Raw genomic sequence first — 17922 nt, forward strand, 5'->3', positions numbered from 1 at the left:
TCCCACTCCCACTAGCGCTATATGTACCTTCACTGTCCTGTCTTATACTCTTAATTAGCACATTCCTTTAGATAATATCACCACCTTCAACACCTCTTTGTTCCTTTGTCTGACAGCTTTTGGTTATCTCCTCCTATCACTGGCTGCTTGTCCCAACAACCCCCCCCCCCTTAAACCAGCTTATATTTCACCCCTTTCCTATTTTTACTTGGTTCTGTTGAAGGGACATGAGGACTCGAAACGTTAACTGTGCTCCTCTCCGCCGATGCTGCCAGACCTGCTGAGTTTTTCCAGGTATTTCCGTTTCTGTTTTTGTTTTGTGAAGGGGAGAGTGAAGTGGTGGTGGGGGGGGGGGGGGAAACTACAATTCCCAGCGGCCATTGCGGCGGCCACGCTGCGCGCCTCCGTCACGACAGCTCCTGACCCAATCGCCTTTGCGGGGCTGCGGATGACGCACTTTCCCCCCCGCCCGCCCGCCCGCTCGCTCGCTCTGGCGCATGCGCGCGGCGCGGGCACGGGGGCGGGGCTGAGCTGAGCTTCTCCATGCCGCCCGGCCATGGCCCTGAACTATGATCATCTCTTCAAGCTGCTGCTGATCGGGGACAGCGGCGTTGGCAAAACCTGTCTCCTCTTCCGCTTCTCTGACGACGCCTTTAACGCAACCTTCATCGCCACCATAGGTGAGGCAGGAGAGCGGGGGAGGGGAGGGGGGGTGTGTGTGGCGGTGCAGGAGGGGCCTGGAGAAGGGGGGGTTGTTGTGGGGTGGGGGAGTGAAGCAGGAGCCGGGCCTCCAGGGACCAGGAGGAGGGGAGGCTGCGAGATAACCCACAGCGAAGCACTTCAAGATGTAGCCCCTGTCTGTGGGACAGTAACGCAGGAAAAGTGGTAGCCGTTACTTTGCACAGCAAGATCCCACAAACAGCAATGCAATAATGACCAGCAGCCTTGTACCCTAAGGGAAAGACATGCTGGGGGGGTGGTGATGGGGGACAAGGCAGAGGTGGATCATCCGCTGGCCACTTCTGACTGAAGGCGGTTGCAAATGCTTCAGCCTTGACTTGTACACCGTGCTGGGCTCCCCCATCATTGAGGATGGAGCTATTTGTGGAACCACCACCACCTCCTCCTCCTTCTCCTCCGGCTCATTGTTCTAATTGTCCACCACCGTTCGCCACTGAACGTGGCAGGACTGGGACTGCGGAGCTTCGATTTGATCAAAGTCGGTCGTGGTATCGTTTAGCTTGTCTAAAGCGTGCTGCTCCGGCTGCTCGGCATGTATGTAGCCCTTGTGTTGTGGCTTCGCCGGGTTGGCACCTGCTGCTGGCATGTCTAGCTGCACTTCTAATTGAACCAAGGTCTGCCCCCCCACCCCCCCACCCCGGTTCGATTGGTAATGGCAGAGTGAGGGATGTGCCGGACCGTGAGGTTGCAGGTTGTGGTTGAATGCCATTATGCTACTGCTAATGGCCTACAGCGGCTCATGGATGCTCAGTTTTGTTCTGCTAGATCTGTTCTGAATCTTTCCCATTTAGCACAGTGATGGTGCCATGCTAAATAATAGAGGGTGTCCTCTGTGTGAAGATGGGACTAGTCTGTGGGACAGCTCTTCCAGTACACTAGTCCCCTGATGTTAGTGAAGATGGTTTTAGTAGCTCAACTGGGCAGAGTGCACCTTCATTGTCACTTGTGCATAGGTTGATGCCAGGTGGCCCAATTGGTTTTATTCTTGTTCAGCTTTTCTGAAGTGGCTTGATTCAACTGAATAGCTTGTTAAGCCATTTTGGAGGGCAGTTCACACTATATTGCTGTGAGGTCAGAGTCACCACAAGGTGCACACACCAAGATATCGTATGAGGAACTTGATTTAATCTATGTGGTACTGCTGCAAACAGAACCTTGTATATGAATTCTTTATTGCTGTGCCTGAGTAGAATTTTGTGTGTAAGTTGTCCTTTCAACTTTAATGCAGCATTTTGTATTTATTTCAATCAAATGTGTTAGATAACTTGATTGGGATGGAGTTTTTTTTACATTGAACCATAATGAATACCCATGAGTATTGACACCTGCCAGTTAAGCAGAATTTTGCTACCACTGAATGATTCACATGAACATGTGGCATTTCCTACAGCTGATTCTCACCGCAATTTATATCTTCTTACAAATTCCAACATCTGTCCAACTGGTTAATGTGCAACTTGGATAACATATTAATTTGGAACAGAGCTAAGTTAGCTGACAGGACATGATATGACAAGGGGGCAGGAAGCTACAAACTTATCAGGCTGCATGTGTAACTTGCCACTTCCTGTAGCGGTAGCTTATGGCATTTTTACATGTCCAACTCCTTACCTCTAACAAATCTTAAAAAGCACATCTCACTTAACTGCAATACTGCATGTTTATAGATAAAGACTGGCCACTTAAAATCACATTAAAGCCATTGCCAGACAATGACCAACAGGAGAGTATCTTGTCCCCTTGACATTCAATGGTATAACCAATGCTGAATCCTCCACAAAGAACATGTTGGACTGGACTGGATCAACCAGATAAGTATCGTAGCTACAAGAGCAGGTCAGAGGCTGGGAATTCTACAGTGAGTAACTCTCAGAATCTTTACAGTGCAGGAGGAGGCCATTCGGCCCATCGGGTCTGCACTGGCTCTCTGAAAGAGCATTCTGCCCAGTCCCACTCCCTTGCCTTATCCCCGTAATCTTGCACATTCTCGCTTTTCAGATAGCAATCCAACTCCTTTTTGACTGCCTCCATCGAACCTGTCTTCACTACACTCTGAGGAAGTTTGTTCCAGACTCCAACCACCCTCTTGGTGAAAAAATGTTTCCTCACATCACTTTTGCCAATTATTTTGTATCTGTACCCTCTAATTCTTGATATTCCCTTGAGTGGGAACAGTTTCTCACTATTTACCTTGTCCATATCCCTCAGGATCTTGAATACCTCTATCAAGTCTCCTCTCAGCCTTCTTTTCTCCAAGAAAACAGTCCCAATCCTTCCAATCTATCCTCATAGCTACAGTTCTTCATTCCTGGAATCATTCTTGTGAGCCTCCTCTGTACTCTCTCCAATGCCTTCACATCCTTCCTCAAGTATGGCACCCAGAACTGGAGGCAGTACTCCAGATGAGGCCTAACTAGTGTCTTATACAAGTTTAACATGACCTCCTTAGTCTTGTACTCGATGCCCCTATTAATAAAGCCTAAGATACTATATGCTTTATTAACTGCTCTGTCAACATGCCCTGCCATCTTCAATGACTTATGTACGCATACACTGAGGTCCCTCTGTTCCTGCACCTCCATTAGAGTTTCTCCCTTTATTTTATACTGTCTCTCCCTATTCCTCCTGCCAAAATGAATCACCTCACACTTCTCTGCACTGAACTTCATCTGCAACTTGTCTGCCCAATCTACCAACATGCCTATGTCCTTTTGAAGTTCGAGACTATCTTCATCACAGTTGACAATATTTTCAATCTTCATATCACCTGTGAATTTTGAAATCATGCCCTGCACACCATAGTCTAGATCATAAATATTAATCAGGAAGAGCAAGGATCCCGACACTGACCGCTGGGGAACTCCACTACAAACTTTCGTCCAATCTGAAAAACATCCATTAACCACTACTCTGTTTCCTGTCACTCAGCCAATTTCTTATTCAAGTGATCCACAGTTTTTTGCTTTTTTTCTTATTCAAGTGCCTACTCTCCCTTTTATTCCATGAACTAGAATTTTGTTCACAAGTCTGTTGTGTGGCATTACATCAAATGCCTTTTGAAAATCCATATACACCACATCAGCAGTGTTGCCCTTATCAACCTTATCAATCCTCAAAAAACTCCAGCAAGTTAGTTAAACCTTAATGAATCTATGCTGGCTTTCCTTAATTATCCTGCACTTGTCTAAGTGACTATTGATTTTGTCCCCAACTATAGTTTCCAGAAGCTTCCCTACCACTGGTCTGTAGCTGCCGGCTTTATCCTTGCACCCCGTTTTGAACAGGAGTGTAACATTCGCAACCCTCCAGTATTCTGGCACCACCCCTGTGTCTAAGGAAGACTGGAAGATTATCGCTAGTGCCTCACTCTACTCAGTACCCTTGGGTGCATCTCATCTGGTCCTGGTACCTTATCAATTTTAAATAAAGATAGCCTTTCTAAAACCTTCTTCTCAATTGTAAATTCTTCAAGTGTACCAGTTACCTTCTCTCTAACCTTGGCCTGGGTAGCATCTTCTTCATTTGTAAAAACAGGTGCAAAGTACTTGTTTAGTACCTCCACTATTTCCCCAGCCTCCACGTGCCAGCCTCCTTTTTTATCCCTAATTGACCTTATTCTTTCTTTTACCACCCTTTTATTATTTGTATGCTTAGAAAAGACCTTGGGATTCCCTTTTATATTCGCTGCCAGCCTCTTTTCATGCTCCCTCCTTGTGTACCTATTCGTTTCTTCACTGACCGTTTTATATTCAGCCTAATTCTGCATTGTATTTTCGACCTGACATTTGTCATACGGGTACTACTTCATTTTCATCTTCATCTCTATCTCTCTCGTCATCCAGGGCGCTCTGGATTTATTTGTCCTACCTTTCTCCTTCATGGGAATATACCTTGACATTTCCTGCAATACCTTTTCTTTGAAGGTGGCCCATTGTTCAGCCACCATCTTTTCTGCCAACATTTGATTCCAACTCACATGACTCAGATGTACTCTTATCCCATTGAAATTGGCTTTGCCCCCAATTAATTACCCCTGCTCTGGATTGTTCCCTTCCTTCTCCATGGCCAATCTAAACCTTATGATGCAATGGTCACTGTCCCCTAAATGCTCTTCCACTGATAGTTCATCCACTTGGGCCAACTCGTTCCCCAGAACCAGGCCCAACACTGCCTTCCCTGTCATTGGAGCAGAAACATACTGCTGCAGAAATTTATCTTGAACACATTCCAGGAACTCTCGCCCCTCTTGTCCTTTTGCACTATTCCTATCCCAGTCTGTATTTGGATAATTGAAGTCCGCCATTGTAATTACTCTATGATTCTTGCACCTCTCTGTAAGTTCTTTGCAGATTTGTTTCTCCACTTCTTTTCCACTAGTTGGTGGTCTATATAATTACACAAATCAATGTCATTGCACCTTTTTCATTCCTTACCTCTAGCCAGAGAGATTCCGTCCTTGACCCCTCTGGAACATCCTCTCTCTCCAGTACTGTAACGCCATCTTTAATCAGTACTGCCACTTCCCCTCCCCCGTTGACCAGAAACTGGACTGGACCAGCCAGATAAATATTGTAGCTACAACGCAGGTCAGCGGCTGGGAATTCTGCAGAGAGTAACTCACCTTCTGACTCCCCAAAGCCTATCCACCATCTACAAGGCACAAGTCAGGAGTGTGATGGAGTACTCTCCATTTGCCTGGATGAGTTTAGTTCCAACAACACTCAAGAAGCTTGAGACCATCCAAGACAAAGCTCGCTTGATTGGCACCCCATCCACCATCTTCAACATCCACTCCTTCCACACTGACGCACAGTGGCAGCAGTGTGTACCATCTACAAGATGCACTGCAGCAACTTGCCAAGGTTCTGTCACCAGCACCTTCCAAACCCATGGCCTTTACCACCTAGAAGAACAAGGGCGGTAGATGCATGGGAACACCACCACCTACAAGTTGTCCCACCAAGTCACACACCATCCTGACTTGGAAATAGATTACTGTTCCTTCACTGTCACTGGTCAAAAACCTGGAACTCCCACCTTAACATCACTGTGGGTGTACCAACACCAGATAGCACAACAATTCAGACAATTTACCACTGCCACCACCATCTCAAGGGCAATTATGGATGGGAAATGTATGCTATATATAAACATTTAAAGAAAACTTTCTGCATAAAGAACAATGCTGGATTTTTTTCCCAGCCTGGGTTAGTTCCAGTCTGCCATTTAACACAGGTTTGTGTGTCCACTGCTGGTTGTTGCCCCTGATTCATGCAAACAAAGGCTTTTGTGAGGAAATGGCAATTAAAGGTCAGAAAACCCCTTCCCAAAAAACTTGCATTAATATATTACCCTCAACTCCATGAGCCATTATATTAGTTATTGCGCAATATAAGGGCCCATGGAATTCGGGGTAAAATATTTGCATGAATAGCAGATTGGATAACAGGAAGCGAAGAATAGGAATAAATGGGACATTTACAAGTTGACAGGCTGTAACTGGAGTGCCACAAGAATCAGTGCTGAGGCCTCAGCTATTTATAATCTATGTTAATGACTTAAGACAAAGAGACAGATTGTAATATATGTAAATTTGCTCATGATAAAAGCTAGGTTGGAATGCAAGCTGTGAGGAGGACACAGGCTGCAAAGAGATACAGGCAAGTTAGGTTAAAAGAAAAAGCTAAAAGCTACTGCGGATGCTGGAAATCCAAAACAAAACAAAAACAGAATTACCTGGAAAAACTCAGCAAGTCTGGCAGCATCGGCGGAGAAGAAATCAGTTAACGTTTCGAGCCTTCATGGCCCTTCGGCAGAACTGCGAGTTAGGTTAGTGGGCGACAGAGGGAGTTAGTGGGCTAGTGGGTGACAGACGGAGTATCACGTAGGTGGGTGCAAAGTTATTCACATTGCGAGAATATAAACGCAGAATATTTTTTAGAACGTGTGAAACTTGTAAATGTTGATGTTCAGAGGGACTTAGGTGTACGCATGCAAAGAATCCAGAAAGTTAACATACAGGTACAACATACAGTCAGGAAAGCATATGGCATGTTGGCCTGTCTTGCAAAGGGATTGGAGTGCAAGAATACAGAGGCCTTGCTACAATTGTATAGGGGGCTTTGGTTGAGACCACAGCTGAAGGACCATGTGCAGTTTTGGTCTCCATATTTAACGAAAGATATGCGTGCATTGGAGGCAGCACAGCAATGGTTCACTAAATTGTTTGTGCGATGGGAAGGTTGTTCTATGATGAGATGCAGAGTAAATTGGGACCATACTCTGTGACGTTTAGATAAGTGAAAGGTGACCTCTTTGGAATGTGCAACATTCTGAGGGGGCTTGACGGGGTAGATGCTGATGAGTTGTTTCACTTTGCTGGGAAATCAAAAGATCACGGAGCCATTGTCTCAGGATAAGGGGGTGATCATTTGGATAGAAAGAAAGGTGAAAATATCTTCACTCAAAGGGTTGTGAATCTTTGGCATTCTGTACCCCAGAGGTTGTTAATGCTTCATTGTTGAATATAAGGCTGAGGTAGACAGATGTTGGGTGTCTTGGAACTGAAGGATATGAGGATAGTGTGAGAACGTTGAAACCAAAGATTGGCCATGGCAGAGCAGGCTCAAGGCGCCTGCTACTCTTCCTGTTTTTTTAAGTTCTCATCATGCCTTTCACAATCTCTTTATCTCATAAAGGGCTTTACAGCCAATGAAGTACTTCTTGAAGTGGAGGCACTGTTGTAATGTAGGAGATGAGCTGGCCAATTAGCAAATAGCAAGCTGCTCCACAAGCAGCTGTGTTTGAGTGTCGCTGGTTGAAGCATAAATGTTGGCCAGGACAGAGAGCCCCCCCCCCGCCTGTTTCCAAGAAGATCTGACAGCCAGACTGTCACAGTCCTATCTCCTAGTTTGAGAAGTTATAGTGCCTCACTCTAGCCGGAAATGCTACTTGGTGTGAGGAAGCTGAGAATTGGAAAGGGAATGCTTCCCTTAAATATTCACCGTATGGAACAGGAGCTTTGCTGTGGGAGCTCACTTTGTTGAGGGAAGGGTATTCTACCAGGAATGTAACCTAGTTGCTTGTGAATTTTGAAAGGTGTTGCCTCGCATTTCAGCTGCCTAGATTAAAGACAAGCAGGTCACAGTTTCCCAGAGCAGTTTCACTGTGCTTCATGCAACTACTCTTTTAATCCATTCTGTTGAGACAAGAACTTCAGTGGAATTGGAAATGCTGAATTATTGCTTCTATTTTTATTTCTTGAGAGGTTAGCATCGCTACAAGGCCTGCATTTGTTGCCTATCCCTAATTGCCCTTGAGAGCTGGTGGTGAGCCTTCTGCTGCAGTCCCTGTGGTGAAGCTACACTCACAGGGCTGTCAGGGAGGGAGTTCCAGGATTTTGACCCAGTGACAGTGAAGGAATGCTAATATAGTTCCAAGTCAGGATGATGTGTGGTTGGGAGAGGAACTTTCAGGTGGTGGTGTTCCCATGTGCCTGGTGCCCTTGTCCTTCTAGGTGGTAGAAGTCACGAGTTTGGAGGTGGTGATGAAGGAACAGTTGAGTTACTGCAGTGCATCTTGTAGATGATACACACTGCTGCTACTGTGTGCTGGTGGTGGAGGGAGTAATGTTAATGTCGATGAATGGACTGCTAATGAAGCAGGCTGCTTTGTCCTGGATTGTGTCGAGCTACTGGACGGTTATTGGAGCTGTGCTCGTCCAGGCAAACGGAGAGTGTTCAATCACACTCCTGACTTGTGTCTTGTAGATGATGGACAGGCTTTGGGGAGATGGGAGGCGAGATACTCTTCACAGAATTCACAGCCTCTGACCTGCTCTTGTAGCCACAGTATTTATATGGCTAGTCCAACTCAGTTTCCGGTCAGTGGTAACCCCCCCCAGGATGTTGGTAGTGGGGGATTCAGTGATGGTAATACCATTGAATGTCAAGGGTAGATGGTTAGATTCTCTCTTGTTGGAGATGGTTATTGCCTGGCACTTGTCTGGCACAAAAGTTAATTGCCACTTATCAGCCCAAGCCTGAATATTATCCAGGACACAGACTGCTTCAGTATCTGAGGAGTTGCAAATACTACTGAACATTGTGCAACCAACAGTGAACATCGCCATTTCTGACCTTATGATGGAACGAAGGTCATTGTTGAAGCAGCTGAAGATGGTTTGGCCTAGGAGACTACCTGGAGGAACTCGTGCAGTGATGTATTGTGGTTGAGATGATTGGCCTAGAACAACCACAAGTCACAATGTGCTAGTTGTGACTCCAATCAGCGGAGAGTTTTCCCCCAATTCCTTCAAAACTTCAGTTTTGCTAATGTACCTTGATGCCACACTGGGTCAGATACTGGCTTGATGTCAAGGGCAATCACTCTCACCTCACATCTTGAGTTCAGCTCTTTTCACCCATGTTTGTACTAAGGCTGTAAAGAGGTCAGCAGCTGAGTGACCCTGGTTATACCCAAACTGAGTGTCAGCGAGCAGGTTATTGCTGAGTAATTTCCACTTGATAGCACTGTCAGCAACGCCTCAGCTGTGGCTCAGTTCATAGCACCCTCGCCTTTGAATCAGAGGGTTGTGGGTTCATGTCCCACTCCCGGAAACCAAGAACTGTGATTGTACTCGAAAGAGTTGCAATCTGTGACTGTTGATAACTCAAAAGAGTATCACTTTACTGATGGAGTGGTAATTGGCTGGATTGGATTTGTCCTTTTTGTGGAGAGGAGATAATCGGACAATTTTCAAATTTGTGGGTAGATGCTAGTGTTGTAGTTGTACTGGCACAGCTTGGCTAAAGGTGCGGCTAGTGCTGGAGCACAAGCCTTCAGTACTACTGCTGGGATGTTGTCTGGGCCTAAAGCCTTTGCTGTATCCTGTGTCTTCAGCCATTTCTTGATATCACGTGGAGTGAATTGAATTGGCTGAAGACTGGCATCTGTGATGCTGGGGCCTTTGTGAGGAGGCCGAGATGGATCATCCACACGGTATTTCTGGCTGAAGATGGTTGCAATTCTTCAGCCTTGTCATTTGCACTGATGTGCTGCGCTCTCCCATCATTGATGATGGGGATATTTGTGGAAACCCCTCCTCCGACTTGTTGTTTAATTGTTCACCACCATTCACAATTGAATGTAGCAGGCCAGTAAGAGCTTTGATTTGATAGTTGGTTGTGGATGGCTTAGCTCCATCTATTGAATGCTGCTTCTGCTCTTTGGCATGCATGTATTCTTATGTTGTAGCTTCACCAGGTTGGCCGCTCAGTTTTAGGTAATCTTGGTGCTGCACCTGGCATGCTCTTCTGCACATAAAAACAGAAAATGCTGGAAAAATTCAGCAGGTCAGGCAGCATCTTGGAGAGAAACAAGAGTTACTGTTTCAGGTCAAGATGACCTTTCATCAGATAGAAAGATAGAAACCTAAGAGTTTTTAAGCCAGTGGAAGTGGGGAGGAGGCAGGAAGAAGACAAGAGAAGGTCTGCGATAGGGTGGAGGGCAGGAGAGATCAAGTGACAAATGATTTCATGATGCAACAGCCAAAGGGAATGGTAATAGGTGTAGTAAAGAAACAAAGGTTGCATGATTGACTATATAAAACTATCTGAATGCAACAGGAAGTGACAAAGAAAGAAATGAGTCCAGACCAACCCAGCAAAACAAAAAAAAAGGGGAAAAAAGCATAGAACAAGATGAAGGCGGAAGTTATGATCTAAAATTGTTGAACTCTGTGTAGAGCCCAGAAGACCGTTGAGTGCCAAGTCAAAAGATAAGGTGCTGTTCCTCAAGCTTGTATGGAGCTTCACTGGAATACTGCAGCAGGCCGAGGACAGAGAGGTCAGAGTGGGAGGAAGGTGGAGAATTAAAATGACAAGCAACTAAAAGCTCACGGTCATGCTTGCGGACTGAATGAGGGTGTTCCACAAAGTAGTCACCCAGTCTGTGTTCGATCTCCCCATTGTAGGGGACAGCGCATTGTGAGCAACGAATGCACTATACAGAACGCTGTATACTAAATTGAAAGAAGTGAGAGTAAATCACTTTCACTTGGAAGGAGTGATTGAGGCCTTGGATAGTGAGAAGAGAGAATGTGAAAAGACAGAGGTTGCATCTCTTGTGCTTGTGTGGAAAGGTGTCGCAGGGAAGGGAGGGGGTGTTAGGGGTGACTGAGGGGTGGGCCAGGGTTTTGCAGAGGGAACAGTCCCTTTTGGAATGCTGAAAGGGGAGTGCAGGGGAAAATGTGTTTGGTAGTTGCAACCTGCTGGAGCTGGCAGAAATGAAGGAGGATGATCTGTTGAATACGGAAGCTGGTGGGTGGAAGGTGAGGACAAGGGGAGCCCCATCAAGGTCCGGGAAGGGAGGGAAAGGAGTGACAGCAGACATGTGTGAAATGGATCGGACATGGAGAATCCTGTCAACCACGCTGGGTCGGAGTCCTCAGTTGAGGAAAAAGGAAGGCATGACAGAAGTGCTTTTGTGGAAGGTTGCATCATTGGAACAGATGCAACAGAGATGGAGAAACTGGGAGATTGTAATGGAGTCCATTCAGAAAGCAGGGTGAGGAAGTGTAGTCAAGGTAGCTGTGGGAGTCCATGGGTTTGTAGTGAACATTATTTCTGAAGATAGGCTATCAACTAGAGACAGAAGTTTCTGCACATTGAACCAAGGTTGATCTGCTATCTTGATGGTAATGGTGGAGTGGGGATATGCCAAGCCATGAGGTTACAGATTGTGGTTGAATACAATTCTGTTGCTGCTGATGGCCCACGGTGCCTCATGGGTGCCCAACTTAGAGCTGTTAGATCTGTTCAAAATCTAACATATTTAACATGGTGGCTGTGCCATACAAGGTGATGTATGTTACCCTTAGTGCAAAAATGAGACTTTGACTCCACAAGGACTGCATGGTGGCCACTCCTACCAATGGACAGATGCATTTGTGACAGGTATTTTGATGAGTGTGAGGTCAAATTGGTTTTTCCCCACTTGTTGGTTCAAACATCACCTGCTGCAGGCCCAGTCTGGCAGATATGTCTTTCAGGACTCAACCAGCTTGGTCGGTTGTGGTGCTACTGAGCCACTCTTGGTGATAGGCATTGCAGGCCCCCCACCCAGAGCATGTTCTGTGCCGTTTCTACCCTCCATGCTTCTTCCAAGTGTTCAACGTATGGGAATACTGATTAATCAGCCGAGCGGGCGGAGGGGCGGTACCCAGCAGGAGGTTTCCTTGTCCATGTTTGACCTGATGCCATGAGACTTCATGCAGCCCAGGGTCAATGTTGAGGACTCCAAGACCAACTGCCTCCCGACTGTATACCACTGTGCCACCACCTCTGCTGGGTCTGTCATGCTGGTGTGATAGCACATACCCGTGGATGGTGATGGTGGTGTCTGGGACGTTGTCTGTAAAGTGTGATTCCGTGAGTATGACTATGTCAGGCTGTTGCTTGACTAGTCTGTGGGACAACTCTCTCCATTTTGCACAGGTCCCTTGATGTTAATGAGGCAGACTTTGCAGGGTTGACTGGGCACAGTAGAGCTTGATATTTCAGGTTCTTCAGATGGACCACCCGGCGTCAACCTGTTTTAATCCTTTTGCATTTTCTGTTGCGGTTTGGTGCAATCGAGTAGCTTGCTAATCCAGTTCAGAGGGCAATTAAGAGACAATCAAGTGTGGGTCCGGAGCCACATCTAGGCCAGACCAGGTAAGGACGGCAGGTTTCCTTTGCTAAAGGAAGTGAACTAGGTAGATTTTTATGAATATCCGATAGTTTCATGGTCGCAGTTAACTGAGGCCCAGAATTATCCATTAATTAAATTTAAATTCCACCAGCTGCTGTGTTGGGTTTGAGCTAATGTCTCTAGAGCACTAGCCTGGGCTTCTGGATTACTAGTCCAGTGACATTACTTCTATGCAATCGTTTTCACAAGTAGATCTTTTGGGGTTTCGCTTGCCCAACTATAGTAAGACCCTGTTTTATGTTATTTCAGTTTATCATCATGCAGTTTATAGGACCAATATTTGTGTTTAGCGCCTCGACTTCTGCATTAACATCGTTTTGCACCAGGTGCGACCTAATTGACGCCGTTTTGAGCGGGCGTGAGGAGACACGCTCGATTGCACTCCGAGGGACTGACTTTTTTTCTAAAGTCTCTGCAGCACAGTTGTGTATGAAGTGAACCCAAACAAACAGAACTTTGTTTTTTTACAATGGGGAAGTTGAAGCCTGGATTGCTCATTTCTTTGCAAAACAGGTCCATTTCTTGACCCTGCAAACCAGTTTTAATTTTGGAGCCCCAGGTGTGCCTGCTGTGGAGCTTTACATTGGGTGAGGCCGAGAGGCCATTTTAAAGCCTGAGAGAGAGGCATTGGCTACTGTGCAAAGGTAAAATTGCTTTCCTGGGCTTGTTTGGCTGGAAAAATACAGGGTGCAGTGCTCGCCCTTCAGGAGCCTGACTCTGCAATCTTCTGATTAACCTTGGAGCCCCATGTCTGGCCCTTGTTCAGCTTTGCAGCAGGTGAGGCAGAAAAGCCATTTCAGTGAACTTTGAGACTGTTTTGGGTTTGTGATTTAGTGCTGCAATCCTCAGGAATCACTCTTAAACATGTGTCAGAAACACCCAGCAAGTGATGAGTGGGCCTGCTGCTGCTAAGAAAACAAGGAAAACTATAACCTTGGCAATGAAATTGGAGGTTTTAAAATGACAAAGTCAAACAAAGTGCGCAAGGTGTTACATCTTTTAAGTGCTAGCAAGGTAAATCGGACTAGAAGCAGCATTATGGACATTATGGAAAGACTCTTGGCAATCTGGAATGAAGACCAAAACCAGCGCCAGGTGCCCCTTTGGTTATCCAAGCAAAAGCTAAAAGCCTATAAGACGACTTAGAGTGAGCAGGGTAAGAGTTCACAGTCGGAAAGTTCCAATGCTAGTCGCAGATGGTTCGAGCACTTCAAAAAACATTCCTGTTTGCATAACATTGAAGCGACTAGTGCCAATACAGAAGCGGCTGATGTATCCGCTGCCTATTTGGAAAGAGTCATTGAAGAAGATGGCTACTCACCAAAACAAGTCTTTAGTATTGATGAGCTGGGGCTTTATTGGAAGCGAATGCCACAGCGAATATACATCTTCAAAGATGGGAAGACAGTGCCAGGAATTAAAGCTGCCAAAGATCCTCCTGACTGTCCTGCTGGGTGGGAACTCTGCAGGAGATTTCAACTTTAAGCCCTTAGTGGTGTATCTTGAGAGACCAAGGGCTTTGAGGGGTTATTCCAGGGAACATCTGCGTGTCATTTGGTGTCAAAATGAGAAAACCTGGATGATGGGGGCACTCTTTCAAGAATGGTTTTCTTTGTATGCCACCCCTGCCTGGAGTGCACATTGGACCAGAGAAAATATCGCCTTCAAGATATTGCTCCTCTTGTATAATCGCCCAGGTCATCCTATCGATCATGAAGACTTGTCCAAAAATGTGAAGGTGATTTTTCTGGCCACCCAACATACCATCATTGCTACAGCCCATGGATCAATAAGTAATAGCAATATTCAAGGCCTACGACCTCTGCTGTACCTTCTCGCAGCTCATCAAGGCAACAGCTGGTGAGAATGCGCCATCAGTCGTGAAAGTTTGGCGTGTGTACAACATCCTCAAGAGCATCGATAATATCACTGATTCACGGGATGAGTCATTGGTCTGAGCAGTGTGCGGAAAGTGTGGCTGGAGTGGGATAGTGACCACGGAGGATTTCATGATGCTGTCACTGAGGTCCAGTGTGAAATCATCGCCTTAGCGAGCAACGTTGGCTTTGAAGTGGATGAGGCTGATGTGGTCGAATTGCTCAAACCCTACAGAGAGGAATGGTCCAATGAAGACTTAATTCAGCTAGACAGTCAACGAGCTGAAGAGGAAGACCACACCAAAACATCATCCCCTCAAATCTTGTCAATGAAGTGACTGTCGAGTTTTCCATCTCATCGAGGCAATGGAAATCTTTACAGAGGATGACCCAAACAGAGAGCAAAGTGCCAGAGTGAACAGACTGATCAGTGGCTACAAATAGATCTACTGCCAAAAGAAATAAAACAACAGTCCTTGGATAAATTTTTCAAGGTTGTTGAACTCCACCAGGATCTGGCTGTTCAAAAGTGCAATCAACATTACTCCAACTTCAGTGACCGAGTTTCTGTAAGCAGGAGAAGCTTGTGTTTGCACTCATGAGAAAATGGATCTTTCACTACCAACACCCAGAAAATAAAGGGCCTCTTCCAACCAGCTCCCACTTCATGACACTTCCTGTTGATTAAGATCAATGTAGACCATTTTTCATACTTTGTGAGCCCCCCTTGAGAAAGGCAGATATAGATGATGAAATTCTTCAGTGCCGCTAGTTCAGCCTTCGGTTGACTGAGGGTAAGAACATTTGAGGACCAGGATCTCAAATCCAAGATTAAGGCCATGGTTCGGTGGGCAGCAGTGATCTCTGCACTCCTACTTATGTTTCTGAGACTTGGAAAACCTGTAGTAGGAAACTGGAAGCACCACCAGCATTTTCTTCCAAAGGTTCTTTAAATCCAGTGGCAAGAAAGGTGGTCCAACAGAAAAGTCTTCTCCCAAGCAAACGTGTCCAGAATTGAGGCACTAATCACTCAAAACCACCTCTGCTGAAATGCTTTGGAGATGTCCTCAAAGCATCCCTGAAGATGTCAAACATCTCCACCAACTCATGGTGACTGATCAAAATGGAGGAGATTTGTTTGAGAAAGCACCAAGCACAGGGAGACTTCCTTTCGGAATATACAAAGGTGAAACCAAAGCGACAGAGAGAGTACACGAACTTCCACATAACTCACCTATCTGACTCTTCAAGCAACACCTGCCCCACATGTACAGTACCAGGTCACACATTAGACTTATCGGCCATCTCGGAACCCATCGAACCGGAGTGGAAGCAAACTATCCCTGAAGCTGAGGCTGAGCTGAAGCCTAAGAAAAGAGAAGAGACTGGTGACTGTTATTGAATTTGAATTTATATGGTATTTCTTTTATATGTAGTGATTTATTTTATTTTACAAGTTAATTCAGCTAGGAATGCACAATACCGCACGTGTACGGACATGTCCAAAAGAACCTAGCTCCATTTTTAACACTGATTCCCATGGGAACCTCTGATTCACTTAAGAGTTGTTTCATGAGTATTGCTGAAAAAAGAGCAGTCTCTTCTCATACAGTGTAAATTGTTGTTTTCCCTTTACAATGCGAAGTGTCCTGATGAGTGCAAGACGAAAAGCTTTGACATGTCTTTTTTCAGGAATACTCAACACTTAAAGTTGGGGTTTTAAGGAATGCATCTACGACTTTTAAGTGAGAGGTTACTGTAGTAGAATGGGTTAATAGAATAGTTATACTAATGAGTTAGTGAGGTAGATCATGATGTCACAGTGACATCGGCAGTCATGTGCTAGAGGCTCTCTACAGAGAATGATACAGTCTGTACTCATGAGAGATATACCTACTCTGTAACCCATCTTGTATGTTGTGTTAACAGACCAGTTGGAAGTAACTACCTGAGTCAGACCCACAGTTACTCAAGATAGACCACGCAACCAGTATTTGAAACAATTACTGTACACAAGCAGTGAGATTTATGTGCTGTGAAATGGATCGTGTTGCCAGATTGTTCGGTAGGGAATCTGTTTTCTGAGAGACTACCAGCGGGGTTTTCCGTGCCCGCCTGCCGCAATCCTCCGGTCCTGCCGCAAGTCAATGGGCACTTAGCTGGCGCGCCGCCTGGCCGCACCAATGTGTGGAGGGATTCTAGTCGAGCAGTAGGGGAGAGTGTTGTTCACAAGTTTCAAAAACATATACATTTAAATTTTCCACATGAAATATCTTATACTTTGTATTCATTTAACACATTTCATCCTTTTTACAGGAATTGATTTCAAAGTAAAAACAGTGGAACTAGATGGGAAGAAAATCAAGTTACAGATATGGTGAGTGCGAAAGGTTCAGGACGAGCGTAGTTTTCATTCGGTCAAATTTACCTGATAAATCAAACGTAGGAGTTACTGATACAAATTTGTGTGTGTATATAGCTATGCAATCTTAGATAACAACAGAACATAGGTAGGCCATTTAGTACCTAGAGCCTATTTCGCCATTCAATGAGATGATGGTTGATCTGCGACCCTGTTCTATATTCCTTGATTCCTTTGGCGAACAATATCTATCGATCTCAGTTTTAAAATTAACAATTGACCTAGCATCAGAGAGATGAAGAGAGTTCAAACTCTTACTTTTGTCTGTAAAAGTATACCCTAATTTCACCCCCGAAAGGCCTGGCTGTAATTTTTAGTCTAGGCCCCCCCCCGCCTTCCCCGTTCTAGCCTCCCCAGCCAGTGGAAGAAGTTTCTCCCAATCTATCCTATCTATTTCCTATAATATCTTGAAGATTTTGATCACCCCTTCATCATCTAAATTCCAGGGAATTCAACCCCAGTTTGTGTAATCTCTCCCCCTGTAATGTAACCCTTGGAGTCCAAGATTTATTCTGGTAAGTCTACACTGCAAGGCCAATATTTTTTTTCCATGGTGTGGTGCCCAAAACTGCTCTCGGTACTCAAGGTGTAGGCTGACCAGGGTTTTGTCTCACTGATTGTGACCCTTGTTTTTGTCCTAGTCCTCGAGATATGAAGGCCAGCATCCCCTTAGTCTTTTTCATTGGTTTCTCTACATGTTCATGACATTTTAATGACCTGTGTACCCAGACCGCCAAGTCTCTTTGGACCTCCACTGTTTTTAACTTTGCACAATTTACCAGGTCCCCTGTTCCAACCTTTTTAGGCCCAAATAATGGAAATTCCCAGCAGGTCAGACAGCATCTGTGTGGAAAGAAATTAAGTTAATGTTTCATGTCGATGACTTATCATCATTCTGATAGATTTGCTCTTGAATTTTAAAAGTAACAATAAGGTTATACCTGAACTAGGGATTTTTCAGCTATCCTCGGGTTCTAACAAAAATGATTACAATTATTACAGTCTGGCTGTATGTAACTGTTAAGTCATCACATCCTAATGGTCTGTATAAAATAATGACAATTTTAACATTGGTTACCCTGACTAAATCTATTCCATCTAATTGATTATTGTATTCATTTGTGGTTTTAT

General features: G+C 45.2%; 1 protein-coding gene across 1 annotated transcript in view; it reads left to right on the forward strand.

Moving 5' to 3' along the window:
* The first annotated feature begins 498 nt into the window (after window positions 1–498).
* LOC144670089 (ras-related protein Rab-8B-like) overlaps window positions 499–17922 on the forward strand; it is a 45594-nt gene continuing 28170 nt past the window's right edge. The window contains exons 1-2 of the mRNA XM_078532496.1: window positions 499–680; window positions 16686–16746. Of these exons, the coding sequence (XP_078388622.1) occupies window positions 557–680; window positions 16686–16746 (185 nt within the window). The 5' untranslated portion in view covers window positions 499–556. The remainder of the gene's footprint in view (window positions 681–16685; window positions 16747–17922) is intronic.

This window comes from Cetorhinus maximus, chromosome 30 (genome assembly GCF_964194155.1).
Source record: "Cetorhinus maximus chromosome 30, sCetMax3.hap1.1, whole genome shotgun sequence".
Taxonomy (NCBI): Eukaryota; Metazoa; Chordata; class Chondrichthyes; order Lamniformes; family Cetorhinidae; genus Cetorhinus; species Cetorhinus maximus.